Source organism: Amphiura filiformis, chromosome 5 (genome assembly GCF_039555335.1).
Source record: "Amphiura filiformis chromosome 5, Afil_fr2py, whole genome shotgun sequence".
NCBI classification, from domain to species: Eukaryota; Metazoa; Echinodermata; class Ophiuroidea; order Amphilepidida; family Amphiuridae; genus Amphiura; species Amphiura filiformis.
The window spans coordinates 72,925,149-72,938,926 of NC_092632.1; the positions used below are offsets into that span (position 1 = coordinate 72,925,149).

At 36.3% G+C, this 13,778-nt stretch overlaps 1 protein-coding gene across 1 annotated transcript; it reads right to left on the bottom strand.

The window, feature by feature from the left end:
* Positions 1 to 1,760: 1,760 nt before the first annotated feature.
* Positions 1,761 to 13,702, bottom strand: LOC140153671 (large ribosomal subunit protein uL11m-like). Its single transcript, XM_072176477.1, has 5 exons — positions 13,581 to 13,702; positions 12,293 to 12,467; positions 7,178 to 7,273; positions 6,367 to 6,469; positions 1,761 to 3,692 (listed from the first exon to the last, which is right to left on the bottom strand). Exons 2-5 carry the CDS (start codon positions 12,344 to 12,346, stop codon positions 3,418 to 3,420), a joined length of 528 nt encoding a protein of 175 aa, XP_072032578.1. The 5' UTR covers positions 12,347 to 12,467; positions 13,581 to 13,702; the 3' UTR covers positions 1,761 to 3,417.
* Between the last annotated feature and the right edge of the window lie 76 nt (positions 13,703 to 13,778).

Genomic DNA, 13,778 nt, shown 5'->3' on the forward strand with positions numbered 1-13,778 from the left:
TTTGCAGTAATGTTTTGAAGGAACAAGTTTTCAAATGAGACCAAACACTGCAAACCCAAAACATCTATAATTCAGCAAATCGTCTAGTATTGGAGATTAGATGTGAATAGTGTATTAGCCTTTGTTAAACTGATACTGGACACAATTATGGACACAATTATAGACACATTCATGGACTGCTAGCTCCCAATTTACCAGCCCAAATGTTTTGTTGTAGACTTTTTCTGAAGATCACTAACTATTATTCAATGTTGATTGTTGTACAACTATATGTAAAATTACTGTTCAAATAATACTATTTAAACATACCCCATTGAAATCCATGCTTATTGTTTGTTAGCAATTCGCTGAACTGGAAAATTGCTTCTTTTCACTGATTTATAAGAACCCATGTTTGCTTCTTATTCCAGAATCACCCATGTGTAAAATGCACCCAATGCTGTTTTGGGCTTAGTGTCTAATATTGAGTCTATTTATCAGACTACATTTGAGGTATACTGCCCAAATAGTAGTCTAAATTTGTGTCTATATTTAGTAGTTAATCCCTCATTGTTACTGCCAAACCAATTCTAGACGTTTTGCTGAAATATAGACACTTTGGGTTTGCAGTGAAATTCAATACCGTGCGACAAAGTAGCATACAGAGTTCTACTGAACTATTTAAAAAGCATAATAACCAAAACTGCAAATATTTATGACTTTCCTTAATGCTTTAATATCTCTACCATACAATCCTATTGCATAGAAAACAGTAATGGGATTGATTAAGAAGCAAACATTCTCTGAGCAGGATTTCTAATGTAACTTTTGTTTTTCTACTTCAAGATAAAATGCTAGCTTGATCTTGCTAATGAATAGGATTGAAAATTTCTTACAAGCTAGCCAAGCAAAGAAAACTGAATATGATCTGAACCAGTGCTCTTGTCAACTGAGCTATCAAGGAAACTGTCGCATTAAAGAGAACGAGGTCTACTCTACCCAAAGTTTGAAATACCACTTTTTTTCTGGAATTAATTTGGTAGAACTCAATTATTTCTCCTCAACGCTTGTTACTAGAAAAGTAGGGGAAGCTGGATTTACAAGACTTGGCTGTATTGTAATTCTATTCCCCTCCAATGTCATAAGCTTACATTCTAGCTTAGTTGTTATGGTCCAGAGTTTCAGAGGTCACAGGTTCAAGTCCTGTCAAGGTTGACAATATTTAATTTCATGGCCAATTCAAGGGAAAGAGTAAATGATCCATACCTTTCAAAACAAATAAGAACATGGCCTAACTTCAAAGGAATTGACTGAATCAATATTAATATTACTGACGTTGACTGAAGCAACATAAACATCATCAATGTTTCTTGAAATAAACAAGTAACTTACATAAGGCCAAGTAAAAAATAAAACATGTTTCTCGTCCGGGAGTTTAAAAAAAGGAGGAAGAGGGGGCTTCTTATTTTCTATTTTTTATCGTAAAATTGGTGTAAATACCCATACTTAGAGCTGTTTTAGCGTATACAATGATGCCTAGAAAAAGGAGGAGGCCCTTTTTATTTGTTGTTCTGGGAGTTACACCCCTCTAATGATCACAAAACCTTCCTAAAATGTTTCTTGTATCTTAACAAGGCTATAGAAAGCATCCCAACTTCCTAGACATATTTTTTGAAAAGTTATAGCTAAATTTCAAAAAATAAAAATATATTTGAGGAAACCTCAAAAAAGGAAGCGGGAGGGGACGTGAAACATGTTTATTTTTTTATTTGGCCTAACATTTTGTCATTTTCAAGGCTCTTATCCATTAAGTTCATCATACTATAATAAAATCTCTTAGTATAATACATGCATATCTTTGCCATGTTTGGCACCACATGATATATTTTAAAAACATCAACCTTTGTTGCAGTTTGAATAAACTTGAAGCCATAATTGTAACATTTCCATAAGAAAAATAGAATTGTACCGATTTCTTTTCCACAAAATGTTAGTTTCACTGTCAGATATGGCCCTTTGAATATGAACCCAAATATGACAAAGCAAAGAAAATCACTGCGGTATTTCATTCCAGGGCATATGTCACTAATGCGTGTCATTCTGTCAATCATGCGAGTCAGTCCTTTTGATGTGTTATGACATTCCCACACACCTTGTACACCCAGTGTTACGAACATCCCATACATGTTCAACTATGTATTTGTAATTAAGGGGGTACTACGCCTCTGCCCAATTTTGTGCTTATTTTTGCATTTTCCTCAAAAATTATAGAGCATTGGTGACAAGTAAGATATATATTATAGAGGCAAGGACTACAACTACTGCACTGGAAATTTAATTTCAGCACAGACAACAGTTGTGGAGTTACAGTCAAAAATGAGGGAAAAACCAATATTTGATCAATAAATCAATAACTACTTGCCTTGAGTTGCTGAATTTTCAGTGCAGTAGTTGTAGTCCTTGCCCCTATAATATACATATCTTACTGGTCACCAATGTGCTATAATTTTTGAGAATAACCTGCACAAAATTGGCCAGGGGTGTAGTACCCCTTAAACAATGTACTATTTCGTTAATTATTCAGCATCTCAGATATTATCACAACTACTGCACCTAAAGCCTTGATATTTGCAGGGTATGGTACTTTACTATACCATTTATCACCCTGGTGTGGCAGTGACGTCAACGCCTTGAGGCAGCTGTTACGCGCACGCATCTATGCGGCAGCATGTGTACGCCAGTGCTGAGGGAACGCTAGCGATTTGAAGCTGCACCCAATGAAATGCGCACTGATGTCACTGCCACGTCAGGGTAAAAACTGGTATACAGCTGAGAGTACTGAATTCATTCCATTTACTGCCCAGGGTGCTTAACAAAGTCATTTTGGGTGGACGGTTATTTTTTTACATTGTTTAGGCCTATAATACATAAAAAAGGCCCAAAGTATTCATCCATCATCATCAGTGTGTCATATGTTTCAGACCATGATTCAGATTTATATGGGCAGTATTGTTGGGGCATGGGTGGTTAATGGAACGATTGTTTAACAATTAGAATTTTTAAAACATTACAAGGATGTCCTCCTCAGCAAACGTTACAATATGTGTCCATCCAGCACAACTGAGCCCTGAAGTCGCCAATCATCATTTTTGAGATATTCAACCAAAATATTCTGCTTGAAATTAGCTTTAAAATGATGTATATCATGTCTATATTACTTGACATTTAAGTAGTGAAAAATCAATAAAACAGTCAATAAATCCTTTGTTTCCTATTGTTTATTGTTAAGTTCAATGGAGCATATCTCAATAGTGGCACTGGAGACATCCGGGCTCAGTTGTGGTGGATGGTCACATATGGCTTGAAACTTTCATGTAAAGCTATCAGAAAACATAGCATATAGTTTGCCCACATCAAAAATTGTCCTGTTCTCCTCAGCTAATCCCCTCCTTTAGCAGCAGCATATGCTTCCTGTTTAGCCTGCTCCATTGCATCCTCAATAGCTTTCATCCTTTCTTCTGCATCTTCTCTAAAAGTTCTCAAGTCTTCAACAGAAATTTCTTTAACTACTTCAATTCCCATTGTTCTTGTGCTTGCTATGATTTGCTTGCACACTTCCATTAGACTAATATCTTGTAGGCTGGAGTCTGTTTGTTTGATCTTTGCTATCTCGTAGATATGTTTTAAAGTCACTATTCCAAACGGTTCAGGATCTGTGTAATGTGATTAAAAACAGTTGATTAATGACCTTTACATGTCCATATGTGCTGTTACAAAGAAAATTAAAGAGAAATTCATCTCGGAGGGGTTCGGAAAAAAGAGTTCTGTACTGCGATTTGTCTTAAGTTCGGTAGTCACATTGGTGCGTACACACATGCGCACAACGGTGGTTTGTCGTCATGCTTGCGGCGGAACCATGAAAAAGCATTAACATCACTACTGAACTTGACGTGAACCACAGCATAGTTGAGCAATGTATTATTTTCCATTTTTAAACAAAAACTTGAAATAAAAATCTTTGCAGTATAGATGAGGTAATACATGTAGCAATGCTTATAAACAAAGGCAAGAGAGTGGTCTATCAACATGCATTTTTCATCTCGCCCGACGTGAAAAATGAGGTCACTGAATATGGTTGAAAAGTTTGAAAACCTCAAGAATCTACCATTCAATGAATCTACCATTCCATGAATCTACCATTCAATGAATCTACCATTCAATGAATCTACCATTCAATGAATCTGCCATTCAATAAAAAACCATTCAAAGAATCTGCCATTCAATGAATCTACCATTCAATGAATCTACCATTCCATGAATCTACCATTCAACAAATCTGTCATTCAATGAATCTACCATTCAATGAATCTACCATTCAATGAATCTACCATTCAATGAATCTACCATTCATGTGCATACTGCTGAGCATAGAATAACGACACCTGCCAGCCAACTGTTTAGTATGATGTGACATTACTTGACCACTAGTAGGTTTTAATTTTGAGTTAGATAATTAGATTAAACTAAATCATAGCTTATAAAAAGTTCTTTTTTATAACAGATTCAAAAATTTAAATGAATGTACTCCTCCTTCATTGGATTCAATTTGCGTGAATTATATTCGCCCCAAGATGATAAATGAGGTCACTGAATATGGTTGAAAAGTTTGAAAACCTCATGAATCTACCAGTCAATGAATCTACCATTCAATGAATCTACCATTCAATGAATCTGCCATTCAATGAATCTGCCATTCAATGAATCTGCCATTCAATGAATCTGCCATTCAATGAATCTGCCATTCAACGAATCTACCATTCAACGAATCTACCATTCAATGAATCTACCATTCGATGAATCTACCATTCGATGAATCTGCCATTCAACAAATGTGCCATTCAATGAATCTGTCATTCAATGAATCTGTCATTCAATGAATCTACCATTCATGTGCATACTGCTGAGCATAGAATAACGACACCTGCCAGCCAACTGTTTAGTATGATGTGACATTACTTGACCACTAGTAGGTTTTAATTTTGAGTTAGATAATTAGATTAAACTAAATCATAGCTTATAAAAAAGTTCTTTTTTATAACACACAGATTCAAAAATTTAAATGAATGTACTCCTACTTCATTGGATTCAATTTGCGTGAATTATATTCGCCCCAAGATGATAAATGAGGTCACTGAATATGGTTGAAAAGTTTGAAAACCTCATGAATCTACCATTCAATGAATCTGCCATTCAATGAATCTACTATTCAAAGAATCTGCCATTCAATGAATCTACCATTCAATGAATCTACCATTCAATCAATCTACCATTCAATCAATCTACCATTCAACGAATCTACCATTCAACGAATCTACCATTCAACGAATCTGCCATTCAACGAATCTGCCATTCAACGAATCTGCCATTCAACGAATCTACCATTCAACGAATCTACCATTCAATGAATCTGCCATTCAACGAATTTGCCATTCAACGAATCTGCCTTTCAACGAATCTGCCATTCAACGAATCTACCATTCCACGAATCTACCATTCAATGAATCTGCCATTCAATGAATCTGCCATTCAATGAATCTGCCATTCAATGAATCTGCCATTCAATGAATCTGCCATTCAATGAATCTGCCATTCAATGAATCTGCCATTCAATGAATCTACCATTCAATGAATCTACCATTCATGTGCATACTGCTGAGCATAGAATAACGACACCTGCCAGCCAACTGTTTAGTATGATGTGACATGTCAGCTCACATATTACTTGACCACTAGTGGGTATTAATTTTGAGTTAGATAATTAGATTAAACTAAATCATAGCTTATACAAATTATTCAAAAATTGAAATGCATGAACTCTACCTGATTGGATCCAATTTGCGCAAATTATATTCTACCCAAGATGAAAAATGAGGTCACTGAATATGGCTCAAAAGTTTTAAAAAACTCAGGTTGACACAAAGAACATTACATGTTTATAACAATGAATCTACCATTCACTTCAAGATGAGGAGATTGAAGGTCTATATCCCATCAGGACTTTCCTGATCCAAGTTAATTTCCTAACAATTGGTAAGTTTTAGTGGGTTCACCGTCAGACAAGTTTAGAACTGTCAAACTTTTTTCAGGAGTGGCTCTGATTTCTTCAGGACAAAGTACCTAAGAATGAGACATGTAGGCTGCCCCTTGCCTGCTGGTAGCTCTGAAAAGAGCCGTTCACTGAAGACTGCCTCTTGTCATCCGAGAACAAGCAGACCTTGCCCATCTGCTAATGTATAAGGTTTGATGGCTCTGAAAAGAGCCGTTCACTGAAGACTGGCGTAAAAAGCCTATACCACAATTGAGGAAAGTTAATTTTCTAACACTTACTCTTTTGAGATGATGGATGTGCTCCTGTAGGCATACCAGCAGCTTGCTTTAAGAAGTATGATACAGGTGGGTGGTTTGTCTGTATGATCCAACTTCTATCAGGCTGCAAAATGCAATGAGTGAATTAAAATACCGTCATTATTTGTGCATACATTAAACTCACACAGACAGGGTAATAGTTTACAAACACTCTGTTTACACAAAATTTAGACAAATTATGCATGTATCAAACTAGAGATAGATGCCGTTGGTGGCGTCTGGCCAGATGAAGGGGCTATACCCGGCTACCTGTATATGTATATACCTGTGACGTCACGGGTCTATTAGATCTGTCGATTAAATGCACTTTTTTGGCCCAGATCTATGCTGTTTCGTATATTTATCAGCGTTTCCAACCCTTTTGAAACCATTCTAAGGCATTCCATGCGCTACTATGTCAAAATTGTGGCTACATCATAGATATCTCGGGCATCTCAGAGCATTACATGGTTTTTCCATATGAAAGTAATTAAGGTGTTCCATCAAAGCTTTCGTCGTGTGTTGCCACCTAGCGGTGGTTCCGGGAACGTTGTGTCTAGTTAGTTGGTTTGTAGTTTTATCAACTTTCAGGTAAAGCTTTCAGGTAATTCAAGCAGAACAACCTTTGACGTGGGCAAACTAGATGTTTTCTAATTAGCTTCACCTGACAGTTAATTCAATTTACAACGTATCATGCACCAATCCATCCTTGATCTGAATCTGTTGATGACCGATCAGTTTGTTTTTTAAATCGGCCGATCGGATATTGATCCCGATCAGTACTATTACTTACATTTATCGTTATTATGCTTGGGAGTGGAGTGCCTTCTTTGATATGTTTTGTCTTCTCATTAAAATCCTTGCAGAAGGCACCAATAGCTATGCCTCTCTGTTGATAGAAATTGGAGAGAGACAAAGGTTTATCTAAAGTCTGCACAAAAAGTAACTCAGCTGTTATAAATACGCCTATAGATTCAGAACTAATAATTGTTTTCACAATATTTCAACATAGCGAGAAGGATGATTTATTTACACGCATTTTGATACCCCATTCGTCAAATGTCGTTCAATATTAACAACACAGTAGTGCTTTTACAGAAAAATACCTGAATTTAAAAGTTGCAGTTTACAGCGATCAATGGTTATAATGCCAGCACTGTAAACACGCAAAGCCCGCCATTATCTTCGCGCTTACTTCAAATCAATACAAATTACTGCAACTTTTAAATTGGGGTATTTTTCTTTCAAAACACTGCTGTATTGTCAATATTGAACAAAATTGGACAAATGGGGTATCAAAATGCGCGTAAATAAATCATCCTTCTTTTTATGTTGAAATATTGTGAAAATAATTATTAGTTCTGAATCTATAGGCGTATTTATAACAGCTGAGTTACTTTTTGTGCAGACTTTATGTATTGATACAGCTGGGACAATCACAATAGGATACAAGATGTAAATTATCTCAATTTTTCTGATGTGCACCAAAACAACCAAAATTTAATATCTATACTTCTGAACCTCAGGATTCTTTATGCACTTATTTATTATAACCTTCTGGCAATTTCAATTTTATTGCATGTTTTTGTATATATGACTATGAGCCAATATATTAAAACACAGCTGTAACATTGTACGCTGATTGTCCCACTAGAATCAATCAGATGAAAGACTAAACTTGACAGATAGATCAGGAAATTTATACAAATATCACAGATGTTCATGAAAGTTCATCTGTGTTGGTATAAATCATGATTTTGATTTAAACTTTGATCCAAACACAAGGAAATAATTCCTACCTCGGAATTTTCAGATGGTACTCCATCTTTCATCAGCGAGTGAGTGAAAATCTCGACCTGATACAGTCACTCACTCGCTGATGAAAGATGGAGTACCATCTGAAAATTCAGAGGAAGGAATTATTTCCTTGTGTTTGGATCAAAAGTTTAAATCAAAATCAAAATATCACAGATGTTGTCAGTAGAACAGTTAGAATTATTTCAGAATTCTTTTATATATACAGAACCAATATACATTGAGGATTTGAAATAAATAAAATCTGAAATACATCATAAAACTGCTAATACTGACAATCCTGATGTTCAACTTTGCGGATCACCAATGTTATTTAATTATTCTCATTTATATTATCATTTATCTTTATCAACAGCTCATTTGACAAGTGTAAGAATGAGCTGCGAGCATAAAGGTATTCATTGGCTTAGGAAGATTTTGAACATGGTGGTGGGGGCTGAAAATTATAAAAAAAATTGGTGGGCCACCCTGGGGTTTGAGTGGGGTCTCCCCCCTCGGGGTAAAAAAATATAGATCACAAATACCCATTTTCCCTCTTTTTTATCACAATCTAGGATTATTGGGGGGGCTGAAAGATATTGCAGCCTGCACCAAAATTATTGAGGGGGGTGAACCCCCCCAAATCTCCCCGGTTCCTAAGCCTAGATGGTACCGTCAACAGGGGTGAGATTGATCACCTGGGTGAGATTGATCATGAGGATTAATCACCTGGGTGAGAACTTATGCAGGGTTCGGTTTTTGCCGGCAAAAACCTGTTTTTGCCGGCAAAGTGGCAAAAACTGGCAAAAACCTGTTTTTGCCAGTTTTTGCCTGGTTTAAACCGGCAAAAATGGCAAAAACTGGCAAAAACTCACATATAGTCACTCAAATATTAAGCTCATAAACAGTATCACAAAACTTTTAGTGAATCATTAAATAGTTTTTTGTCTTATCAAGTCCTTAAAAGGAACAAGTTTTAAATTTGATTTTTGCCACATATCGGTTAAATGCACTTGAGCAATGAAAACCCATGTATACCTTTAATTTCTTAATATGTTATTTATAATTACAAAATCTGACCTTGTTACACTCAGGAAATAATTTTTGTAACTTAATAATTTGTTTTGAGATGAAAAAAATGAACTATAGATCACTTTTTTAGTTTTTGCCATTTTTGCTGGCAAAAACTGGCAAAAACTGTTTTTGCCAAGTGGTTTTAACCGCGGTTAAAACCGCGGTTTTTTCCACCTGCGGCAAAAACCTGCAAACCCTGAACTTATGGAATACCATATGGAACACTGTTCAATAGGCTTAACAACAAGCACAAAAATAAACCGGTAGAACATTTTCGTACCAGATTTGATATATCAACATAAAACATTTTGATTTGAAAATGTTTCAGAATTTTTTTAAACGCCAAATTTTGATCAATCTAACCCCATAGCAGTAGTGACATTGATCATATCTAGGCCCCCTACATACTTTATACAGTCAACAATGAGTGATCAATCTCACCCCATATATTGGGGTGAGATTGATCACTCTTTGATTAAAAAAAAATTTATACAAACGCAAATTCCTACCATCATACATTATATATTGATATAAAGCAGGCGGCATAGGACACGCAACACGGACGTACGAGGCTGGCGAAGATACAGGGCTGACAGCCCCATTCACAATACACGGTTAGCGATTATAAATGGACAATTAACATACTTGCAGTGGGGTACTTTGCAGAACCCCACCGGTTTTAGAGTAAGATAATTTTGCTTTGACACCACATAACAAATTTAGAATTGTTTGTGAAGATTTCATGATTATGTGTTAATCCAATGGCGACGTCAAAATAGCGATATCGCATCCACCATCATCTGATATAAAGTGGGGACCCTATTTGTTATAAACAATTAATATCCACCAAAAAATTATATGTGCCAGAGTTACAAACATAAAAAGGCCCAATTTGATCAATCTCACCCCTGTTGACGGTATTTGTTGTACAACATTGCGATACCAATATTATATTACTTCAGCATAAATACATACAAAAATTGCTTGTGTCAATATCGGGTCAGTCCATGTCAAAACAGACTGAGTGTACACCCACCCTCTTGGATTATGCTCTCCTTTGGCTCAGGGGTACCTTTCATGGACCCCTAGGTGAGGTCACAAGAAAAAATTCAAATTCAATTTACGTTTCGAATGGCGGGCCATCTAAGTTTAGCGACCTTGACCAAAATTGGAATTTAAGGTGTCCAAATGACAAAGCGCTCTCTTTGAGAGGCATTTTCTTCTTAATTAAATCAGTTGTGACCCTCTTTTGAATGTGGTCACTCACTGGCTGTGTCTGAAATGCCTAATGCCAAAAAAGATTGATTTGAATTTCGTTTGGGATTTCAGAGGGGTCAAAATCAGCACTTCATACTGTTCAATCAAATTATCTTTGATTTTGAAGGACCCATGATAATGCCACAGTGCACTTATAGGTCCTAATTATGTTCAGAATGGATTAACCATGTGCCAATGTCTATGAGCAATTCAAAAAGAGAAATTTCTAGACCCCTACAGAATTTTAGGCCCCCTAAAGTGGTTCAGCCACAAATGGCGCTTAAAATCGGCAAATTTTGACACCTAATAACTTTAGGTGTACACCAGATATGAATTTCTAGTCTTTTGCATCTGAAAGAATGTAGTCTAATGTTACTAGGAACATAAGATTTGTTTTATATTTTTGTGTTTTGATACTTTCAAAAGGTCGTTGACCTATGAACATTTTTTCGTCATAGCGCCTCCTGAAAGGTCTGACACATAACAAACTATACATTTTGGAATCCTCATGACCATACGAGTAATTTGATATATTACTTGACATAATTGGGAGTATTCTGAAAATTTGACCCCCATAACCTGTACTTTGCATGTGCATCGTTGCCAGGAAGTGCATTTTTGACAATCTTAAAAATCCATACAGAGGATTAGAAAGGAGTTTTTTCTTATTACTTGACTCAAGAGCAACTTGAAATATCAGGATAAATAATACAAATGGCTATAAAGTGATCAAAAATATAAAAAAATATCATACTAAAATTGGCATTTTGTACCATATCCTGTATGCATGGTATGTTAGGCAAAAATGACTATTTTTGAAAGCGTCAACTTAATACTAAAACACACAAAAATACAAAACAAATCTTATGTTCCTAGTAACATTAAACTACATTCTTTCAGATGCAAAAGACTAGAAATTCATATCTGGTGTACACCTAAAGTTATTAGGGGTCAAAATTTGCAGACTTTAAGTGCCATTTGTGGCTGAACCACTTTAGGGGTGGCCTAAAATTCTGTAGGGGTCTAGAAATTTCTCTGTTTTTTTAATTGCTCATAGACATTGGCATATGGTTAATCCATTCTGAACATAATTAGGACCTATAAGTGCACTGTGACATTATCATGGGTCCTTCAAAATCAAGATAATTTGATTGAACAGTACAAGTGCTGATTTTGACCCCCTCTGAAATCCCAACGAAATTCCGAAATCTATCTTTTTTGGCATTAGGTATTTCAGACACAGCCAGTGAGTGACCACATTCAAAAAGAGGATCACAACTGATTCAATTAAGAAGAAAGTGCCCTCAAAGAGAGCACTTTGTCATTTGGACCCTTAAATTCACAATTTTGGTCGAGGTCGCCAAACTTTAATTGCCCTCCATTCGCAAAAAAAATGGAATTTGAATTTTTTTTTGACCTCACCTAGGGATCCATGAAAGGTACCCCTGAGCCAAAGGAGAGCAAAATCCAAGAGGGTGGGTGTACACTCAATCTGTTTCGACATGGACTGACCCTATCAAGTACCATAAATGAAAGATGCTAATGTTTATTCATGTTGACAGTGAAATGAATATTGATTTTAAAATGAAGTCTACTGGAATATAAAATATAAACTACCGCATTGTATGTTGAATTAGAACTTTGAAACTGACATTATCTTTTCTTACACAATGCTATTTAATGAAAATGTTGCGTATTGTATGTACCAAAAATAATTCTAATCATGGTGAATGTTAGTCTACTTAAATGCAGTTCAGGAATCTATAAATAAAATTTAACTTACTGCTCCAAGTGCAGGACCAAGAGGAGGACCTGGTGCAGCTTTCCCAGCTTTCATGTATGCGTCTTAATCGTGTTGCCAAACTCCACTTTTTTGGACCCTTTTTGCAGCCTTCCCTACCATCTTCCCTTGACGAGCCAACTTGGACATCTTTGTTGATGGTATGGTTTTAATATAGCTGTACAGGGATGACAAATATGGAATGCAATTAATGCTATGTGGACTAATTTATGATTAGTTAAGTTTTGTGATTAGTTTGATCTTATACAATGTAGTACCGTTTTGAAACGAAGGAATTCCAATTGGCCCTCAAATTTACCAGGGTAGTGCACTGAATTTACCCAGAATCTGTGACAAATATATCAGAAATGCTGATATAGATCATGATCGAGTGTGCAAAATTTAAATCAAAATTGCGCATTGTTTTTGTATACTGCCAATCATGAATGTCACTCCGACTCTGAGCTTGAGGCCGAGTTGTCAGTTCCAGTTAGTAACGGCGGAGTAGTGGCGGAGGGGGGCATTGGGGGGAAGTGAATTTCAGGTGGCAAAATTAACAAATTTTGCGCAAAAATGGTGTAAAAAGTTGAAATTTTCATTTTAGTGTTTTTAGTGGGGGGGGCAACAGGGGAAAGAGTTCTGACTGGGGCATTTGCTCCTCCCATGCCACCCGCACCCCCACTGGTCCGTTCAGCGATAACTTCAGCGCACGCAGCTCACTGGCATGCGTCAAATTCAAAATGAAGTTCATTTTCTACAAACAAGTGTGACAAATTCAGCTAGGACTTCTCTAGACTTCCAAAGACAGTTGCTAATATCAACTGAATGGATCTCACACCTGGGGAGTTATTTGAATAGTGCATTTATATTGCGCATTTCAAATTACAATGCCAACGCACGACCTTGGCTACAATGCTAACCAATCCATGTCCCTGAATTTCACGAGTGCGTTGCCGTTGGCATGTCACGTGTGATGTGATGGTTGGATTCACTTCCGCGTTACTCACGCACGTCGTGTGACAGTCGCACATCACGCAGTGTACGCAAAATTATTCATTCTGCATTCATTCAATTGGAATTCCCACTATAGCTAGAGTACATGTATCTCGAGCTAGTATTTGCTTGTTTTGCTTCAATGCATGCATGCATGCATGCATGTATGACTGCACTGCAGAATTCTGCTACTTCTCCTAACGAACAATTTCTAAGGTTAAACATTTATACAAGATAAGATTTTTAGACCCTTAACGCGGCCCAATAAATAACGTAGCCATATATTATTACTACAAACCTTGTATTCTTAAATTATTGCGCTGCAAAATATCAACTTTCAGCGAAATGTATGCTTTCTTACTGCTCCAGTAGCAATCAAATGGACGCCATTTTACGGGTTACCATATTCTGCAATACCCTTATCTATGCCCTTGTTCAAATAAGTTTGTAAATAATATTCAAACTTTAATTTTAAGCTGAATATTAATTAAATTTT